At 38.3% G+C, this 22,808-nt stretch overlaps 1 protein-coding gene and 1 long non-coding RNA gene across 4 annotated transcripts in view; both read left to right on the top strand.

Annotated features, from left to right (window-relative positions):
• The first annotated feature begins 5,039 nt into the window (after window positions 1-5,039).
• LOC145429245 (uncharacterized) lies at window positions 5,040-13,197 on the top strand. 2 transcript variants are annotated; one of them, XR_013909476.1, is made up of 3 exons: window positions 5,040-5,166; window positions 5,767-6,006; window positions 12,752-13,197. It is a non-coding gene; the product is annotated as an uncharacterized LOC145429245 (long non-coding RNA). The 2 variants fall into 2 exon arrangements; XR_013909477.1 differs by having other exon boundaries at window positions 5,144-5,268.
• Window positions 13,198-16,414: 3,217 nt separating this feature from the next.
• tpcn3 (two pore segment channel 3) overlaps window positions 16,415-22,808 on the top strand; it is a 32,774-nt gene continuing 26,380 nt past the window's right edge. For both annotated transcript variants that reach the window (XM_080302511.1, XM_026171996.2), the window contains exons 1-4: window positions 16,415-16,813; window positions 18,595-18,677; window positions 19,249-19,363; window positions 22,225-22,353. In XM_080302511.1, coding sequence (XP_080158637.1) covers window positions 16,724-16,813; window positions 18,595-18,677; window positions 19,249-19,363; window positions 22,225-22,353 — 417 coding nt within the window. In that variant the 5' untranslated portion in view covers window positions 16,415-16,723. The remainder of the gene's footprint in view (window positions 16,814-18,594; window positions 18,678-19,248; window positions 19,364-22,224; window positions 22,354-22,808) is intronic.

Genomic DNA, 22,808 nt, shown 5'->3' with positions numbered 1-22,808 from the left:
TCAATTTACATCAGCAGCTGACAATTGTCATGATAATAAATACTAGTTAATCTACAGCACCAAATCATCAGTCAGTCACCTGTGAGCTCGCCTCTTCACCTCTGTCTGAGCTACAACATGGCAGAGCTGCCTGTCACCTGATGAATAACAGTGAGACATTCCACATACATGCAGTCACACATGTGCTTCAAATACAGTCATGAACCAACAGGTCATCCCCCAATTTCACCTGTGATCTTGTATCACCATTGCTCTCTGAGCTTTGTGTTGGTTCTTCTGTCACCTGACAAACAGGACAGACATGACAATAAGAATAAAATGTGGAGCTGCTTCAGTGTTTCTGTCAATTTGTGCAGATCTTGACTAATCAGTAATGTTTGTACGGTGAGAGCATTTTTAAAACAATTTGTGCAAACTACACTACAAGGTGGAATATTTGCAAAATCATAACTACCTCATGATATTTTGTCTCAAAAATTAACCCTATGAATATGTCAGTACCATTAGGATGAAATTATTGTGTCACCAACATTTTAACGTTAGATATATAATTTTAACAGCCTCTGTAAACTAATATCCTGGCTGCTTGAGGCTGCTGTTTTCTCTGACAGTTTCAATCAAAATTAGAAATGCTGCTCTGAGACTGAGAGAACTAATAGTGCTGCATGTTGTGCAGTTAGTTTCCAAAACACGTTATTCATGGTTACATACAATTTTAGACTGATGTGGGCCAAAGCCTAGCATAGCCTGTAACGTTATTGTGACGGACACATTTTATGAGTGAACTTGACTTTAAGCGACTTACAGGTTTCTTTGAAAAATACTTTCTTATATCCAGGATCTTCCTTTTTGCTGCCGTCCTCCGCTCCTCCTGGCAGCGACTTGTGTCAAGCCAGCCTCCAATTCGAGACTTGCAGTCAAGCCAGCCTCCAGTTGATTTTACGTTCCCTGTGTATTCAAAGTATTACGGGAATGGATGTGGAAACCAGATTTCAAAATAAAAGCCAACTTCGAGTGAATTAACAGATATGTTAAGAACATAATAACATATAATTTAGGCTTTTTTTTTTTTTAGAAACTCTAATGTTACATTTACATGACACAGCCTTGTACCCTAATTGTGCCCTGTCACTATCAAGGCCATCTTATTTTGGATTTCAAAGTAAAAGCCCTGTGAATCTTCATTTTTGAACTACTCTTTCAATGAATTCATAATGCTCTTAAAAGCAAAAGTCGTATTTCCAAATACTATTTGAACTTTGTATCAACACTTTCCAACCGCAGTCTTTTTCACAGTAATACCATATCAAATAAATTCTTTCTGATTTTGCTTTTCATAGTAATGGCCCTTTGAAATTGCCGATATTTGACTTAATCTCCTAACGATTCAAAATGCTCTAAAATGAAAAATTCTTGTTTCCACAGGGTAATTCCACTTTAGATCAACAGTATACAACCCCGCAGTGATACCATATCAATATCAAGTCATTCTGATTTTGCTTTCAAAAATAAAAGCCTTTTCAAATTGTCCATAATTGACCTACCTTTCAGTGATTTCAAAATGCTCTAAAATGGAAAATTCCTGTTTCCACAGGGTAATTCCACTTTAGATCAACAGTATACAACCCCACAGTGACACCATATCAATATCAAGTCATTCTGATTATGCCTTCCAAAATAAAAGACTTTTCAAATTGTCCATAGTTGACCTACCTTTCAGTGATTTCAAAATGCTCTAAAATGGAAAATTCCTGTTTCCACAGGGTAATTCCACTTTAGATCAACAGTATACAACCCCACGGTGATACCATATCAATATCAAGTCATTCTGATTTTGCTTTCAAAAATAAAAGCCTTTTCAAATTGTCCATAATTGACCTACCTTTCAGTGATTTCAAAATGCTCTAAAATGGAAAATTCCTGTTTCCACAGGGTAATTCCACCTTAGATCAACAGTATACAACCTCACGATGTTACCATATCAATATCAAGTCATTCTGATTATGCCTTCCAAAATTAAAGCCTTTTCAAATTGTCCATAATTGACCTAACTTTCAGTGATTTCAAAATGCTGTAAAATGGAAAATTCCTGTTTCCACAGGGTAATTCCACTCCAGATCAACAGTATACAACCCCACGGTGATACCATATCAATATCAAGTCATTCTGATTTTGCTTTCAAAAATAAAAGCCCTTTCAAATTGTCCACAATTGACCTAACTTTCAGTGATTTCAAAATGCTGTAAAATGGAAAATTCCTGTTTCCACAGGATAATTCCACCTTAGATCAACAGTATACAACCCCACAGTGATACCATATCAATATCAAGTCATTCTGATTTTGTTTTCAAAAATAAAAGCCCTTTCAAATTGTCCACAATTGACCTAACTTTCAGTGATTTCAAAATGCTCTAAAATGAAAAATTCTTGTTTCCACAGGGTAATTCCACTTTAGATCAATAGTATACAACCTCACAGTGATACCATATCAATATCAAGTCATTCTGATTTTGCCTTCCAAAATAAATGCCCTTTCAAATTGAACATATACGGCCTACTTTTTTGACGATTTCAAAATGTTCTTAAACAGAATTTTGCTGTTTCCACAGGATAATTTCACTTTAGGTCAACAGTATACAACCTCACGATGTTACCATATCAATATCAAGTCATTCTGATTATGCCTTCCAAAATAATGGCCTGTTGAAAATGCCCATAATTTACCTAACTTTCAGTGATTTCGGAATGCTCTAAAAAGGAAATTTTCTGTTTCCACAGAATAATTTCACTTTAAATCAACAGTATACAACCCCACAGAGATACGATGTTAAGATCAAGTCACTCTGATTTTGCCTTCCAAAATAAAAGTATTTTCAAATTGCCCGTAGACGACCTACTCGTTTAACGATTTCAAAATGCTCTTAAATTGAAAGATGCTGTTTCCACAGGATAATTCCACTTTAGATCAACAGTATCCAACCCGACAGTAAAACCATGTACATTTTATGTTGGTCTGATTTCGCCTTTCAAATTAATGGCCCGTCGAATTTGTCCATATGTGATATACTCTTTCAATTATTTCAGAATGTTTTAAAAATGAAAATTGCTTTTTCAATACATATTGGGTTTTCATTTTGAAAAGCAAAATCAGACTCAATTGATTATGACAGAATTGAATCATAAAGATGATGTAAAAGGAAGCTGAAATTGCCACTAGGTTGTAATTGATAGTACGTTTATATTTTAAGTCTGTGGAAAGATGTCATTCTAAATAAAGAAATTACAAAACAGCTTGCAAACCAACCATGACATCTTTCCACAGACTTAAAATATAAACGTACTATCAATTACAACCTAGTGGCAATTTCAGCTTCCTTTTACATCATCTTTATGATTCAATTCTGTCATAATCAATTGAGTCTGATTTTGCTTTTCAAAATGAAAACCCAATATGTGTTGAAAAAGCAATTTTCATTTTTAAAACATTCTGAAATAATTGAAAGAGTATATCACATATGGACAAATTCGACGGGCCATTAATTTGAAAGGCGAAATCAGACCAACATAAAATGTACATGGTTTTACTGTCGGGTTGGATACTGTTGATCTAAAGTGGAATTACCCTGTGGAAACAAGAATTTTTCATTTTAGAGCATTTTGAATCGTTAGGAGATTAAGTCAAATATTGGCAATTTCAAAGGGCCATTACTATGAAAAGCAAAATCAGAAAGAATTTATTTGATATGGTATTACTGTGAAAAAGACTGCGGTTGGAAAGTGTTGATACAAAGTTCAAATAGTATTTGGAAATACGACTTTTGCTTTTAAGAGCATTATGAATTCATTGAAAGAGTAGTTCAAAAATGAAGATTCACAGGGCTTTTACTTTGAAATCCAAAATAAGATGGCCTTGACAGGGCACAATTAGGGTACAAGGCTGTGTCATGTAGATGTAACATTAGAGTTTCTAAAAAAAAAAAAAAAGCCTAAATTATATGTTATTATGTTCTTAACATATCTGTTAATTCACTCGAAGTTGGCTTTTATTTTGAAATCTGGTTTCCACATCCATTCCCGTAATACTTTGAAAACACAGGGAACGTAAAATCAACTGGAGGCTGGCTTGACTGCAAGTCTCGAATTGGAGGCTGGCTTGACACCAGTTGGCAGCGGAGGCTTACCGCTGCAAAAACGAAACGGAGCTCCCTGAAAGGCACAGCCAATCACATTGGCCATAACTCTTTCTACACCGCTGGGTGAATGAGACGTTGACAGATCGTTTTTTCTTTCTATCGGGTCTTTTTTTTCTTTACTCGCAGAGATCAAATTATTGGTGGGGACAATTCAATAATCGCTGGATATTGGTGGGGACACGTCCCTTCCATCCATGCCAAATCCATGCCAAATCTACGCCCTTGCATTATATACATATTTTTTTCATTCAGCGCTTTACCATCAGCTTGTTATGTAAACAGGAACATTCATCCCTCATTTGGCAGAAAAAAAATTGAACATAGCTCAGTCTCTCACCACACTCTTTATCCAGGTTACCTGCACTGATTTTTTTTAAATCCAGGAGATGTCACTATTGAGCGACACACCAAAAGGGTTACAACACTTCATCTAGCCACCACTACTGTAGCGCATCAAATGTTGTACAGGCGATACATTTTTGTATATACACCGAGATAATTACGAAATGACGATGTTTTATGGATGCAGTCATATATCAAAACCTTTTCACTATTTTGTTTTTTTATACAAACCCCCTGACATTGTGTTTGCTATTTTGTATTTGTATTTTGTGCTTTGTCAATAAAGCGTATTCAAAAAAACAAACAAAAAAAACTTTTCACTAGGAATGCAAAACTCAACCAATAGCCGATGGTTACACAGTCACATGATTATTTCAGGCTTCCGATGTGTTGCCTGAGTAAAAAAAATATTTATAACATCAGCGGCACATTTAAAGGTGTTTATTTCAATTTGGATTCCATGAAAAACACAATAATTAATAACAATAAGCGTGTTAGTATTTAGCACTAAGGTTTTGAGCAATTATGCTTATAATTAACGTAAATTGCGTTCAGGCACATGTTTAGTGATCTTCAGCATAGAAAACACAGATGAATTCTGAAGGTGAGGGCTTCTCTTATGTCACCACAGGTTAGTTTGTGTTGTTCATTTTAATTTTGATTAACTTTAATTTTCTTGTGCAATTTCAATACAGATAATCGATGGGGTTGAGCTGGCTTCCTAAACTAAACTGTGAGCATGTTAAATAGATATGAAGATAATAGATATGAATCAGTTCCTTATTGCGTTGTAACATTGCTGGTGTCTCATTGAGTAAAACTTTACAATATCCTTTGCATGGGTGTACGTGTATCGTTCTAAATAAGAAATCGATTGAATGTCAGTGTTCCTATAATTCTATACATAGGCAGTAGTTTTGTTTACTTGCTTTACTTTGCTTTTTACTGGACTTGTCAGGATCTTCCAGCAAAAATAGTTAGACTCAGAGTATAGTCTTTTGATCAATTGATATTTGTTTCTTTTTTGCACACTTGACCTTTGAATGACCAGTGATGGAAAATGATTGTCACTCAACTATTACTTATAAGCGTACTTTCCCTTTAAGGCTGCCTTGTACTTTAAGTCCACTTCCATTTCAGTATATATTATTTGACTAGTTACTACTTGAAGTAAGAATCATATTAACTGTCTATATGAATGTAGTGATCATCTTTTGGATTTTTTTTTTAGCATCTTAGTTATGGGTCTGCGGGATTTGTGGAGTAACTACAAAGTATTGATTGTGATGGGCACAAGTCTGGGGCTGATCCACTGGGGCTGGTACAATCTGAAGGGAAGCCCACTGCTACGCAAAGACGGAAACGAGTATATTCCTGAACCTGGCATTGTTACCTACGTTTCCCCTCCTGCATCTGCTCTTCCTTCTCCTCCTCCAGCTGTTGCTCACAAGAGCAAGTAACCCGCACTGAGGTATGAAACTGTTAAAAACACCTGAAGAAAACGTGCTAAGTTTTTCTGCCCTTGAGAGTTTGTATAACTGAGCACACAAAGGGTTTGTAAAACTCAGAGCAGTTTCATCTACCTTTAGTTGTATTTTCAGATTTTCACAAGTTGGTGCTCCAATTTAGAATAGAATAGAATAGAATAGAATTCAACTTTATTGTCATTGCACATGCACAGGTACAGGGCAACGAAATGCAGTTTGCATCCATCCAGAAGTGCTTTAGTGATATAGATATATTACAATATATATTAGCAATAATATAGATATGTGAGTATATTACAGAAATGGGTCTATTATGGTATGTTATAATGTACACGGTATGAAGTATGTTGTGAATATTCTATAACTATAAGTATGTACAGGCTGTAGTTTAATTTAAAAAACAAACGAACAACTCTACAAATTAACTCAATTCCAGTACCAAAGAAAATAACTGATATTTGATACTACAGGGAAGATTATGATCCCATCCTGCAACAACAGAAATAATGGCAAAGAAGTCATATCTTGAAAAAGTTAACTTGTTAAATTTCAGCTATTTTCCCCAATTATAAGTTACATTTTTAAGATTAAATTTGGAGGGTTTTTTATGAGTTATTTTGATTATTTCAGTATAGGTTGTGAAGGTAAGATATATTTTTGAACGGAATTATAGAAAACAATATCTGAATAATTTTAATTATTGTAGAAGAAGAGCATAATGGAAAAATAAAAAAAATTAACTTTGGATAATGTGTCGTGTTAGTAATGTGAAAATAAAGACCGGTTACTGCCTGCATTATAAAACTGATTACCCAGATGGCTACAACAAAAATAAATAGATTTCTATAAGCTATTGGAAAAGTAGAAATTTAAAGTTTATCATCTTGGCCAATCTGTCTGCAGCCTCTCTACCACCCAGTGTTCACACTGCTCTGCCTCATTCGGTAGCTCTTTGACATCCTCAGCTTGGGTGTTCAACCTGAAGTCCCTACACACAAAGTTTAATACTCTACTGCACACCTGACCTTTCATGGTGTTTTCTTGGGTGTCTGTATCCAGTAAGGGTCCCTAGGCGAGATTCCCTATGCTAACCAAGCTACCTTGGATATGAGAAAGACAGAGATAACTGAAGCCATACCAGCTCAGACAGGATGTGGACAAGGTCCACGTCAGGTGTTGGGAAACCATGACACACAGATGAGAAGTGGGTTAACGGAACCGGAAGACATAAGTGGGGAAGAAATGAAAACAAAGCACTGTTGGCATGCTACTACATAATTAACCCCAGCGGAAGGCGTTACATGAAGACGATGTGGGACCTATGGAATCTTTGATACCCAGCATTTAGAGAGACAGCAAAACATTTAGTAGCTTCTAGAGGCCAACTTTGAACCAACAGCACAAGTTACCATGAAGTGCAGGGTCTACCAAGGAGTTCCTCTTTTCCAACTGCTGTTCTGCATTGGCCTGAACCCCCTCAGTTAGGTCATTGACAAGACTGGCTATGGAGACCAATTACAGAATGGGGCAATCGTCAGCCACCTCCTCTACATGGATGACATCAAGCTGTATGCTTAAACAGACATTGATTCATTCATCCACACCACGAGGATCTACAGCAACAACATCAGAATGTCTTTCAGACTGGAGAAGTGTAGTCAGAAGGTAACAAAAGGTAAAGAGAGGCGCAATTACCAAGTACCTGCAGAGGGTCAGGCAAGTCCAGAGAAGTCAGCTGAATGGAAAGAACAAGATCCAGGTAATCAACACTGGGATTGGGTAGCCTACTGGGATAATAAGCTGGCTAAAGGAGGAGACAGACGCCACTGACATCAAGACAAGGAAGCAGCTCACCAAGGACAAAGGGTTTCACCCCAAGACTAGAACCCTGAGACTGTATGCCAAACAGTACAGAACCACTGTCCAGGATGAGACGATAAACATTCACATCAGGATCATGGCCACAACGAACAATGTGCTTAGTGAATACCTCAGACAGCAGAAACCCAAGAAAGAAAAAAAGGAGCAAGTAGAAAATCTGTCATGGAGCCAGAGGCCCCTGCGTGGTATGTATCACCGGCAGACAGGATTTCTGGATGTCAGCCACTTCCTCTGTCAGTGGCTGGACAAAGCTGGACTGAAGGACAGCACAGAGGCACTAGTCATGGCAGCACAGGACAAGCTGTATGCACAAGATTCATAGAGGCTGGGGGCTGCCACACCAGGCAAGATCCCCAGTGCAGGCTGTGTAAAGATGCCCCAGAGACAATCCAGCACATAACAGCAGGGTGCAAGATGTTAGCAGGCAGGGCATACATGAGGCGCCATAACCAAATAGCTGGCATAGTATACTTTAACTTCTGAGCCGATTATGGCCTGGAAGTCCCGAGGTCAAAATGGGACACAAGCCAAGATCCTGTGGGTCTTCCAGATACAGATAGATAAACAGGTGATTAGGGATGGGTATCATTTAGGTTTTATCCAATACCAGTGCCAAACCGGTACATTTGAAATGGTGCCGGTGCTTAAACAGTGTTCGAACCGGTGCTTAAAGAATGGAGAACACAAACTTTGTCCAAAAAGCTTTTATGTTTTTATTTTTAGCAGTCTCTTTTTTTCTGCAAAATGATAACCAAGTTAGCCTTTTCTGTTGATACAACATACCTCCTTTGGTTGGAACCGGTGCTTAAACAATGGAAAACACAAAATTTGTCCTAAAACCTCTCATGTTTAGCTGTTTTTTTTTTGTAAAAAGATAACAGTGTTAGCCTTTTCTGCAGCTATAGGGCATATATGGTATCACTCTATCAAATAACAAGACAGCCGCATGTAACTACGACGGTGTTTGCTAGTTCACCTTACGTGCATTAATTTAATAACGTGGTTAGCCTACTCAACATAAATTACACACAAACAACATTAAGCTACTCACCCAGAGAAGAACGGCTGCTGCCGCCATCATCATCCATCATCATTTCTGCTACACTGGCAGGGCTAGGGGCCAGGTTTTTCATCAGATTTGAGGAGTTACCTCCTTTGCACAGTATCACCTTAAAGCACTTGTTGCAGGCTGCTGAGTTTGCAGCTTTTGCTGTGAAGTACAGCAAGACTTTTGACCGCTTCGCCTTGGGCATTTTTAATCTGTAACTCTGCTCTAAAAGAACGTACTTACCTGGGCCCGCCTACTATCCTTGGATAGTCTGGTTACTACCGTTTATGTCAGAATGGCACCGGATACCGGTACCCATCCCTACCGGTGATGGCTAACAGCCTAACATCGTAGTGATGGACAAGCAGAGGAAGACGGCTGTAGTGATAAAATATAGCTATACTGAATGACAACAAAGATGCTGCGCAGGACCTCTGGGGGCTTGAGAAGTGTATTTGTGTGGGTGGGTGTGTGTTGGGGGCACTGCCCTGAGTGTTCCAGTTGCAACGAGGACTACTGCTGCTTTCAATCTCCACATCTTCTTGAGCTCTCCTCTCAGCTCTTGGCACTTCTCGAGCTGCTATCATTCAGTATAGCTACATCTGTCACTACAGCTGTCTTCCTCTTGGTTTGCCATCACCAGTTTTTCTGTCTGTATCTGCAAGTCCCACAGGATCTTAACTCGATCATTCTCAACTACCCTAAGGGGACATTTGGTTATGGTGTTCTATGTATGCCATACCTGCTAGCATCTTGCACCTTGTTGCTATGTGCTGAAATTTTCTCATTAGCATCTCTGTACAGCCTACGGGGTCTTGTTCCTATTCTGCCATATTAGTGCTGTCTCTGTGCTGTCTTTCAGTTCAGCTTTGTCCAGCCACTGACAGGATTTGTGGATGTCAGTCTCTTCTTCTGTCTGACGGTGGCACATACCGTGCAGGCTCCCATCCTTCCGTGATGGTTCCTTTTCCTGCTTCTCTTCTCTCGGGATTCTGCTGCAAGAGGTATTCACTAAACTATAGTGAATACATCTAAACTAAACTAAAACAAACTAACAAAAAACTAAATCTTTGTTGTCTCATCCTGGATAGTAGTTCTGACACTGACTAGTTCTCATCTTCCTTCCACTTTGCATACAGTCTCAGGGTGCTGGATTTGGGGCTAACCCTCCATGCACGGAAGGAGATTTCTTGTCTTGATGTTAGTGGCTTCAGTTTCCCCTTTGGCCATCTGATTATTCCAGCAGGTTATTTGATTACTGGCAAGGCAGCATCATAAGATGATGAAAGATTTACCCTCAGGCCCCCTCCTTGATTCAGAGATCGTCTTTCCCTTTTTCGTAAATGGCCTCCTTGACTCCAAACCACCGTCCAGGATGTGTGTATCCTTATCAGTAAAAGAGTGGCAGCTTGCCTGTAGGTGTAAATAGACTGGAGTCAGACATAATTTGTATTGGTAGTCCTCTAATGTCCTGTTTCCTGGAAGTTTCAGTTTGCTGTGCAACTGCCGTGCTCAGTTCTGTCACAAATTTCCACAGACATCATCCCATCCCCCACTAGAACTCAGCCCAAAAAGCTGATAAGAGTCACACCCAAATGAATGAATAAATGTTTACAGGGAATAGATTTTTTGGTCTGAGTGGTCAAAGTGTAAAGTTTTATCCATCTATTTTATATTTTCAAAACTTAGAGATTTTTTTTTATAATTTAACAGGTGAAGATATTCAAGAATGAAAACTATCAAGATAATGTAACATTCTATTTAATTGTATTTATATGGCACCAAATCTAACCTACAACAACTCGGCAATATCCTACAGTAATACTGATAAAGCAAATGACCTCCTTTGAGCAAGTACTTAGCCAAGCTATCTATATAAGTACCTTTGCAGATGCAGAAATTTTTCTATACCTTTCCTCAGATCTGCGCCTCGATACAATCCTGTCTCAGAGGTCTACAGACAATTCCTTGGACTTTACGGCTTGGTTTGTGCGCCAATGTGCACTGTTACATATGGGACCTTATATAGACAAGTGTGTGCCTTTCCCAGTCATGTCCAATCAACTGAATTTATCACAGGTGGACTGCAGTCAATTTTTAGAAACATCTGATATGTAATCAATTGAAATAGAATGAGTGTCAGAGTTACAGTGGCTTGCAAAAGTATTCGGCCCCCTTGAACTTTTCCACATTTTGTCACATTACAGCCACAAACATGAATCAATTTTATTGGAATTCCACGTGAAAGACCAACACAACGTGGTGTACACGTGAGAAGTGGAACGAAAATCATACATGATTCCAAATATTTTTTACAAATAAATAACTGAAAAGTGGGGTGTGCGTAATTATTCAGCCCCCTGAGTCAATACTTTGTAGAACCACCTTTTGCTGCAATTACAGCTGCCAGTCTTTTAGGGTCTGTCTCTACCAGCTTTGCACATCTAGAGACTGAAATCTTTGCCCATTCTTCTTTGCAAAACAGCTCCAGCTCAGTCAGATTAGATGGACAGCGTTTGTGAACAGCAGTTTTCAGATCTTGCCACAGATTCTTGATTGGATTTAGATCTGGACTTTGACTGGGCGATTCTAACACATGGGTGTGTTTTGTTTTAAACCATTGCATTGTTGCCCTGGCTTTATGTTCAGGGTCGTTGTCCTGCTGGAAGGTGAACCTCCGCCCCAGTCTCAAGTCTTTTGCCGACTCCAAGAGGTTTTCTTCCAAGGTTGCCCTGTATTTGGCTCCATCCATCTTCCCATCAACTCTGACCAGCTTCCCTGTCCCTGCTGAAGAGAAGCACCCCCAGAGCATGATGCTGCCACCACCATATTTGACAGTGGGGATGGTGTGTTCAGAGTGATGTGCAGTGTTAGTTTTCCGCCACACATAGCGTTTTGCATTTTGGCCAAAAAGTTCCATTTTGGTCTCATCTGACCAGAGCACCTTCTTCCACATGTTTGCTGTGTCCCCCACACGGCTTGTGGCAAACTGCAAACGGCACTTCTTATGGTTTTCTGTTAACAATGGCTTTCTTCTTGCCAGTCTTCCATAAAGGCCAACTTTGTGCAGTGCACGACTAATAGTTGTCCTATGGACAGATTTCCCCACCTGAGCTGTAGATCTCTGCAGCTCGTCCAGAGTCACCACGGGCCTCTTGGCTGCATTTCTGATCAGCGCTCTCCTTGTTCGGCCTGTGAGTTTAGGTGGACGGCCTTGTCTTGGTAGGTTTACAGTTGTGCCATACTCCTTCCATTTCTGAATGATCGCTTGAACAGTGCTTGGGAAATCTTTTTGTAGCCTAAGCCTCCTTTAAATTTCTGAATACCTTTATCCCTGACCTGTCTGGTGTGTTCTTTGGACTTCATGGTGTTGTTGCTCCCAATATTCTCTTAAACAACCTCTGAGGCCGTCACAGAGCAGCTGTATTTGTACACCCCACTTTGCAGTCATCACACTTGTAGTATGGCTGGACTGTCGTTAAAACATGTGATATCATCGAAACAGTGAGAACAAAGTGGCTGTTTGGAGGGAAAGTGCAGGGCTTTTTTCTCATCGTGGCTTTAAATGCATTTATCATGTCAGCAGCAGTCTTACCTTTTCCTTGCAGCTCACAGTTCAGATGGTTCAGTTTCCCAGTGCCGCAGCAAGTGAGACATACACCCTTTGTTTACCTGTGATTAAAAACAAACTCTTCCTCCCAATAACTGTGAAAATGGTCAATTTTATTTGGCTTCCCTGCCATGTTTTTCTGTATACCAAGTGTTTGTGAGTAAATACTGTTTTTCTTCTTCCCCTGCAGTGGTGTCACCATGAAACCTCAGAGCTGGCTCAGAAGGAACTGGCTGTGGGCCGTCTCTGGTGCCTTTGTGACTATCCACCTGGCTACATGGATAATGCAGAGAACTATGAAGAGCGTGGTGCGCTCTGAGGTTGCAGTCAAAAAGAAAACTGTTGAAGGGAGACCAGACTGATTTTTATTTAAGTCCCTGGAATGATGGAAGGATAGAAATCAGCCTCCAGACGACTGTGCCCCACATTAACTGATAAAGACTGTACTCTATCCACATCCATCCACATCCACTTGAGAATGTCAAGTTTGAAACGATTGCTGTAAAAAATCAGTTTTGTTGGACAGTTTGACACTTTTCTTGAGTTAGTTAAAAATAAATTGATGTTTCAAGTTGTGATTTAAAGTAAATAAAAACATGGAAATGTATATTTCAATAAAATAAATGTCGTGATTAAGACTTTTTTTATGTTGATTTAAAGGGTGGACTTACTCAGCTTCACAGTGTATTGTTGGGAGATTGTATTTATTTCTTCATGTTAACCAATTCAGTTTAAACACCTAAAATTATAGATGTCAGTGCTGCTAACAAGAATTATCTTAACCTAAAGCACAAATAGTCAAATTTTATTTCAACTGGGGCAGACACTTAAAACCACAGTATTAATACTGTGTTAAAAATGTATCCAAAATGATTTGTTTCTTGTCATTAAGAAAAAAACATTGTTTCATTAAATGTGATTGTTTTCATATCCATATCAAATAAATCTGTTGGAATCTCCCCTTACCTTAAGTTTCTTGCTTACTGAGTATGTCAAGCCGGTGGTCCAGTCAGGGGAATAATTATTTGATCCCCTGAAGAAATTTAAAATTTGCTCACAAAAAATGAACAGCAATAAATTTTATGGTAGCTTCATTTTAATTGAGAGAGACATATCAACAAAAACAATCTTAAAAAATACATTAAAAGGTTGTTTTGTATGTCATTGAGTGAAATAGGAATCTGTTCCCCTACAACCCAGCCAGAATTCGTACAGGTTGACTACAATCAGTCAATTACAGATACTTTTGATTTCAGCGTATGTGTATAATGCACACATGTCCACTGAATTGATATCTGCTGCTCCAACCACCTCACCACCATGGGCAGGACCAAAGAGCTGTTGATTGAAGGGACATAATTGAAGACTTGCTCCATGCTGGAATGGGCTCCAAGATCATCAGCAAGAACCTAGGTGATAACTGTTAGTGCAGTTATTTGGAAAAAATAAATGTATAAAATAACCATCTCTCGTCTTTGGTCAGTTGCAGCCAAGTGGTGAAGAGTGTCTGGTTTGGTGGTTGCAGGATCTCATCTCAGCTTTTTATGGATGATGTATCTTTTTTTTTTTTAGCTTCATCAACAACATCCAGCTCACACTGGGGCAGTTTGCAACACGTGTGAAGTGACTGGGATGAAAATTAACAACTCAAAATCTGAGGCCATGCTCTTCAGTTGGGAAAAGATGGAGTACCCACTTAGGGGTGTTAAATACCCCAACTCTTTGATCTTTGGGCTGAAGGAGGAACAACAGGAGCAAGTTACTGTCTCAGGAGGAAGAGCTAAAGATTGAGAGACAACTAGTATTTCACCATACTAGTTGTGATGTGGATTCTGTACACATCTGCTATGATGAAGGGAGAGCTCAGCGTGGAAGCTGACGATTTACAGATCGATCTACCATCACCTGTGGTCACAAGCTCTGAAAAATGAACTGAAAGAATGACATCTCAACTACAAATGGCAGAAATGAGCTAACAGGCTTAAGGATCATCCACAAAGCTTCACTCCTAAAAACATAAAAAAGGTCAGTGCTCTTTAATTAATTAATCATTAATTTATTGAATTGAATTCAATTTTATTTGGATAAAACAAAATCACTAAAACAGTTGCTGCCAAGTGGAGCAGTTTAAATATCTTGGGGTCTTTTTCAGGGGTGAGGAGAGAAGGGTGCAAGATAGTGCACCAATCAGTCTGTCAATATCTGCAGGGATGTGGATGCTGAATCATTCTGTCGTAGTGAAGAGAGAGCTGAGCATAAAGGGGAAGCTATTAATTTACTGGTCGATCAATGTCATTTCCCTCATCTGAGGTTATGACCTATAATAGTGGCTGAAAGAATGAGATAGTGGACACAAGTGGCAAAAATAAGCTTTCTGGCCTCTCCCTTAGAAACAGGGTGAGGAGTTCAGTCATTTGAGAGGGGCTCAGAGTACATCGGGCAGATTAGGGTCCCACTTGCATGAGCTGTTCCCACTATTTACACTATGTGTCTACACAATATTTGTGGTTGAAAAACAGTAGGATGAAGTTTACACTTTTTCTTTTCCTACCCACTTTTTTCAAATCCCATTGTTTATAAATCAATATTCAGAATTTGACATTATATTATCCATGCATGTTTAACTATATACAAGTCTACACTCATATACAATACACACATAAAACGAATTAAGCATATAAACTAAAACAACAACAAACTACAACACCCAGAATCAGAAACGTTATTGTCATTGTCACGAGAACAACGAAATTAAGAATGATTAACCCTATGATTAACATTCCAATAAATCTCTTATCTTTTTGAAAATTGTCTCTCTCTCCAATTTTATCCTCCGGCTCAGTGCTGGTGAAATTATTTTGGGTCTTCCACTTGACTTTTTTGTTCCATAACCCTCAGGATCATTTAAGAAATTCCAAATGACTGTCTTACTGTATCCCACCTCAGCAGCGACGCTGCAAGAGACCGTGCTTATGCAGTTCAACAACCCAACCACGTTCAAAAAGGGAACTTTTTTTTTGCCTTTGCCATCAGAAAGTTATGACAGTGAGACTACCTGACAGAAAATGACAACGAAACCACATTTTTGCACAGAATTGGCATTTTAAAGGCATGTGGTTCTAAGATTTTGATCATCTGTAAAACAGCCTGTTTCAGTTTAAGCATTGTTTTCAATAAATTGCATGTTCAAAAAAACGTTTTCTTACGTTATATTGTAGGATGAAGACCCTACAATAACGCAAAAACTTGTATTTCTGTATATTCTCCTAATTTTCCCACTATTTGAAATGCCTCTGACTCTTTCTCCCAGTTTCCGTTATCGTGCTGAGTCACATGATACCACATGGTGCTTTTACTGTCTCCGAGTAATGTCTGAAAAATACAACAGCATAGTAATACGAGTTCAACAGTGAAAACGGTGGGCATAAAAGAAAAAAGCACCAAAAATAATTCTTTTATAGAAACCACTACAAAGGAATAAGTATAGAACAAATTAAATTGTAGAGGTTAATTGGACAAGAATAAAAAGGGACATGTAACAATGACATGTAGCAACAATGCTACGAAAATAGGATTTTTCCTTTTACTTATTTATTCAAAGTTTAAAAAAAATCTTCAACCTTTTATGCATTTATTGTTGATTTTCATTGAGACATTTGGTCAACTACTCTAAATCTGGTTAAAACGTAACATTTTGCGTTTTGTAAGTCTATTACTTACTCGCTATCTGCAACTTCGTTATTAGGGAATATGAGATAGTTTGTTGTTGCTTTGTTTAATGGTAATCAGCCTGTTTTACACATCACTGTATTTTTTCCTCCTTATTCATTCCGCTGGTCCGTGAAGTCAGCAAGAGTCGTGGTTTATTGGAGCAAGACTTGAAGCGGCTCTGACCAGATATCAGTAGGCTGAGATAGATGGCAAGCGGTTGTCATTTTTATGCCACTGGAAAGAAATCCTCTGATGCGAATCTCGTGGATGACGCTTGATGTGACGTTTACGTCAAAAAGTGCGACTTAAACTAAGTTTGGATATATGTTTTTCTTTTTTTCACCACTTAGAAACGCCGAGGAGCTGGTAGTGAAAGTTTGGAGACATTTCGAGAGTCATTAAAAAGTTAGAAGAAACATTTTGGGACGTTTTGTGTCGGTCGTGTTGAGAGATGTCTGAATCAGAGAAGAATGAAAACATTCCCGAAGCGTCTGCAAGAAAAGGAAATTCAAACACAGGGAATACAGCAAAAAGCGAAGAGGTATGACACAGCTGGACGCTCCTGCACAACTACAAGTGATTATAATGTGATTGTGCAGGTTTTCTGTCAGCGGATGGCCTGGAGAACGTGCAAATGATTCCACGACTGCAGTAAACTGTTGGACTCTTGTCCTTTAAGCCCCATAAAGCACCCATCACTAGTATACAGCTTCCAACTTCCCTAGTTAGTTCTCTGTTAAAGATGAATTTATTGTGCATTAAGTGAATCATTGACAAATAAAATAGATTTTATTCGATAGCTTTGGACGACTGTTTAAAAAACAAAAAAAAGGGGACCCTTTTTTTTCACGGACCATTTTTGACAGATGGTTCAATGCTTGAAACAATCTATATGTTCCTTCCACTATTTGAGTGAACTGCCTTCTATATTAAATCACTGTAAATCACCTTAAAACTCTCTCGTCACAGCTCAGGACCTGCTTGCCAGTGATTCTTACCAGTTGCACTATTCTTTGCTAGCCTTCAGGCTCATGCACTGTGGTCACCAATTAATCAGACAGCATAGACTTGACCTCAAACACAGTTTTGTGTTTAAGTGCACTAGTCTTTTGGTGCTTGGGATGTATATTGGCCCTGAACCAAGGATCCATCACTGAGGTTCTGTCTAGCAGGTCACTGCTGACCCTGAGTCTGTGCTTCTGCAAGTTGTTTTCATTTCCTCAACCTTTCGGTGAAGCTGCTGATAATTACAGTGGGTAAAATAAGTATTGAACGTGCCACCAATTTTCTAAGTAAATATATTTCTAAAGGTGCTTTTGATGTAAAATTCTCACCAGATGCCAATAACAACCAGTTCGGTCTACACATGTAAAGAAATCTAACCACAGATTACCATAAATTATGTGTAATAATGAGAAATGACAGAGTGGAAAATGTATTGAACATGCATACTATCATTTGCCTTTGTTTCTCTGTCTGAAATCTTGCAGTGAGCACCTGGTCGTGGCCGGTTTATGGTGAAATAATGTTCTTTCAACTTCCGGATATTGGCTTCAAAAGTGCTCACTGGAACCTTCAGTAGTTTCTTCTGTAAATTCTTCTGTAACCAATGCTTTCAGTATGTTTTGCAACAATAAGGCTTCAAAGGTCTTGAGAGTCCTCATTGGTTTTACCCATGTTTCTTATGAGACATGTTTTTATAGGCCATCAGTTTGAATGAACCAACATCAATTTGAACCAAGTGGCAGGACTGCTTACTGATATTATTCAGCTGGTGTCATGACTTTCCATGCTTTTTTGTACACCCCTTTCTTAGTGTGTCCAGTATGTTTTCTGTATCATTTCTTATATTACACATAATTTATCGGGATCTGTGCTTTGATTTCTTTGCATGTGTGGATTGGATGGTTTCTCTGGTGAGAATTTCTTATCAATAGCAACAGTTTGTCATATGGTCAAAACTGATTTTGCCTGCTGTATCTCACACAGAGAAATGGCTTAGGTAAGGCTGTTGTAATTCATGCTGTACCTTAGCCAGTGTGCCTATGGATAATACCATAATGATGGTTTACACTTGATCTCATACCATTCATATATGTATCGCACAAGCCGGCCGAAAAAACAAAAAACAATCCACTAACAGACAAAGGAAATGTGAGAATTAAGGAAACAAACAACTATATGTAACTAAAAAAGACAATCAGATAGTAGATTGGTTTTAATTTTTGTTAATTTTTCAGCGTTAAATACCTTTTATTTTGCAGATCTTCTTATATTGAGAGTAATATTTAAATGCTTTAAATGCCCTTCTGTGTGTTTCAGGATTTTAACTTGGCTGCCATCTATGTGTCAGATGCCCAGTACAACAGAAATGTCTACTTTGACACATCACCTCAGGCTGTCAGGTGCGGCTTTCACATCCATCCATCCATATTAAATATGTGGAAATTCTATAATTATTTTGTTTGTCTCTGCTGTATTTCTGTTGTGCTGATTTCTGTACACACGTATATTTAATCTGTTCAGCCTGGAAGATGTTTCACTCCTCTCCGTCTCCTCTTAATTTTTGACCAGCAGTTTGAACATGTCAGACTAGAACAGTTTCTTTTAGCTCTGTTTACGATGACTTTCTTTGCCTGTGCTGACTGGTTGGTATTTTTTTTATTCTGTATATTTACTGTAAGGTGTCATAACTTTATATTTCACTTTTAATAAATACATATTAGTCTTTATAACAGCTTTAAATCAACATTGTTGAATGGATAATTTTTCATGTAGAATATATTGTCCCAGCAAATGCAACATTTTCTCCTGTTTATTAGTCAATCTGCTATGGCAAACTATGAGGGATGTGAAATGACTTCCCCCTAATGTGAAATGCATTTGGATGTGAGGACTTTAAGTTATAGCATGCAGTTTGGATTGAATAATGAGTGTGAGTTGCTCTAATATCCAACTTTGTGTGTGGATTTTCAGACTGTATATGCTCTATAATCATTGGGCCCTAAAGGTACTCCTCTACTTCTTCATGCTGGTCAATCTGTCTCTTGCCATCTTCGAGGATCCAGCTGTATACCCTCTGCCTATATGGGTAAGACTGCAACTGCCACACAGAGACACTGTCCTGTTTTTATAGTTTCTCTTTTTAATGTGCAGGCTAAGGGTGCTGAGAGGAATAAAAGGTTTGTCAGCAGCGCCAAATGTCCAAACAATCGTAAGTGCTTTTTGAAAAATTCAGAGATGCAGACAGTATTGGAACTGATATATCTGAAATATCTGAGCCTCTGTCATGCTGATTGAAGCAGAGTCTATGAAAAAACACTATAAGAGTTATTCTGATATAAACTAAGTACTAACTAAGTGATGTTCTGAGGGCTCTTGTAAATCTAAGTTTCATTTTGGTTTAAAGGCTGACTAGTAATTAAACTTATACAGATGTTAAATTTAGCAAGTATGTAGCAAAATTAATGAATGCAAAAAAGTGAAATATAGCAGTTTAAATAAACAACTAGCATACTTTCTTACTAGTTTGTTTGTTTTTGTTGTTGTTGTTTGTTAGTTTTTTCAAGGCACTTTTTATTGTAAGGTAGACCCTACAATAATACATACAGAGAAAAACCCAACAATCATATGACCCCCTATGAGCAAACACTTTGGTAACAGTGGGAAGGAAAAACTCCCTTTTAACAGGAAGAAACCTCCAGCAGAACCAGGCTCAGGGAGGGGCGGGGCCATCTGCTGCGACCGGTTGGGGTGAGAGAAGGAAGACAGGATGAAGACATGCTGTGGAAGAGAGACAGAGACTAATAACGAGTATGATTCAATGCAGAGAGGTCTGTTAACACATAGTGAGTGAGAAAGGTGACTGAAGAAGAAATATTAAATGCAATAGAAGCCAATAGAGGGGAAATCTGCTCTCTCTTTCTAGTCCCTGTCAGGACTCTTGCTGCAGCATTTTGGATTAGCTGAAGGCTTTTCCGGGAGTAAGACATTCCTGCAGTTTAACTAATTGGTGTGTGAGATCTGGTATCATGGATGGATAAAGCTGTGTGTTATCTGCAAAGCATTAAAATGTGTGAAGTCTATTAGTTAGATATGATACAAAACAATGCAGAGCAGTACCTGTAATACCTACAGCGTGCTCTAATCGCTCTAATAGGATATTATGGTCGACAGTATCGAACGCTGCACTGAGGTCTAGCAGGACAAGCACAGAGATGAGTCCACTGTCAGAGGCCATAAGAAGATCATTTGTAACCTTCACTAAAGCTGTTTCTGTGCTGTGATGAGCTCTGAAACCTGACTGAAACTCTTCAAATAAGCCATTCCTCTGCAGATGATCTGTTAGCTGTTTGACAACTACTCTTTCAAGGATGTTTGATATGAAAGGAAGGTTGAGATTGGCCTATAATTAGCTAAAACGGCTGGGTCTAGAGATGGCTTTTTGAGTAACGGTTTATCTACTGCCACCTTTTTTGGCTTCACTCCTTGACAATGCGAATTAGCAATAATTCCTCTTCCATTTTTATATAAATAGACTTCTCCCAGAGCTTGACAGACTTCAACTCCAACATTTTGGACTGCACCTGGCAATTGTATTTCTTGGTCTGCTCCCCAGTCTTGGTGAGCCTTACTGCTGCTGGTTCTGGCTAGAGTGAACGGCGAGCTCACAACAGGTGTCTAAAGCACAACAAGAGTTACAGTCAAGTACAGTCAATACGCTTGGATGGATGAGGTCTATTATGGAGACACTATCATATGTCTGATCTTTGATAATGATTGAGACGCAGCAGCTCAAGATGTTTAGTTCTAGTATAATGTTCTAATCACTTAAAATAAGCTGCTTTTCTATCAGCAGTAATTTGTTACCAACTACACACCGCTATAGTTTTTATGAAACTGGGAGATAGTGGTATTAGGGTATATATTATATTTTGATGTAGCTACAGTCTTTCTATGTCTTTCTATATCCGTCTCATGGCGACTGAGCCTTCTCTGTGGCAGATCCCGCATTAGATCTGCACAAACACGTGATCAGTTTAAATCGTTACCGAAGACACATTTTTATCGTCTGGCTTTTAACAAACTTTGACCTAAACATTTTGGTTGTAACAGCCTTAGTTGTTGTTTTAGTTGTTTTTATTGATTTACTTTATTTATTTTTTCCATATTTTACTGCATCATTGTTTTACATCTTATTTGTTTCAGTGGCATTTTACATGGTTATGCACTTTGTGCAGTATGGATGGTTTGGAAATGTGCTATATAAATGAACTTGACCTTGAACTTGACCCTTGACCTATATGTAAAATGTGCAATCATTGAAATTCCAAATTGGAGTTCAGTAATAGCTGGTAATGTAAAAGTAATTAATAACACCATTAACTTTGACTGACTCTAATGTAATCTTCTGTGGCTTGTATGAATAGAAATACTAATTACTGTCTACACCTCAGCATTTTATTATAAAAAGACTGAATAGATTTTCAGGCCATTCAACATTTTACCAGTCCTGAAGAATAGAATACAATAGAATAAAATTCAACTTTATTGTCATTGCACATGTCACAAGTACATGGCAACGAAATGCAGTTTGCATCCATCCAGAAAGTGCTTTAGTAATAATATATAATACAGAATTTGGATCTATTATAGTATGTTACATGTACAAGGTATGAAGGAATGTTATGAATATACTATAAGTATGCGCAGGCTATGAACAGGTTATGCATATGTTTAAAAATATGAAAACTATACAGGTTGTAGATATACAATTGCAAGTATTAATAAACAGTTGGAAAACTATAATTATTGTATTGTACAGTATGATGGTCTATACAGCAATTACAGTAGTGCAGCTGAGATCAGTGAAATAGACTAGCTGCTGTGAAGTCCAAGAAGTTAAATTATTATCAGAAGTATGGTCATGTGTTGTGTTATGTTGTTTTTCAGGCCACCATGCTGGTGGAGATACTCTGTCTGCTCATCTTCACCATTCGAGTCATTCACTATGCCAAGGTGATTCTCCGTGACAAGTTCTGGAAAGATCCCAAAAATATCTGCATCATTGTCATCCTCACGGTAGGAGTGCCAATCTGCATTATTATTGTGGGAGGGGTTTATACACATTATTAGTATATATGTATTTTTAATTGGAAGATTTTGGAAGAAGGCTCCTCTAACTCAGACAGAACCAGAACAAGTCATTGTAAAGATGTTTTTGACTAAGTACTTAGGAAGAGGTTATACATTCCTGTCAGTTGGTGAGTGTGCAGTGTGCACCCAGAGGACTTCCTGGTTTAGGGTCTGAAAGCTGAAACTGTTAACGTGTGCTGAGCTGCAGAGACAGGATGTGCTGAGAAGGCTTTCCTCTTGTTGTGAAACAACCTTTAGCCTAAGATGTTGCTTTCTCAGCACTACCAAAGTAGTAAAGCTTCCTTGTGACTCAGTGATTCTGAGGCTCTCAGTCACAAATTTTCTTGCACAACTTTTTATTTTCTGGAATATTTGGAATAAGTTGTTATTTTGTTTGTATT

This window comes from Astatotilapia calliptera, chromosome 6 (genome assembly GCF_964374335.1).
Source record: "Astatotilapia calliptera chromosome 6, fAstCal68.1, whole genome shotgun sequence".
Lineage (NCBI taxonomy): Eukaryota > Metazoa > Chordata > Actinopteri > Cichliformes > Cichlidae > Astatotilapia > Astatotilapia calliptera.
The sequence above is the reverse complement of the archived record's forward strand: the minus strand, read 5'-3'. Positions and strand labels throughout refer to the sequence as shown.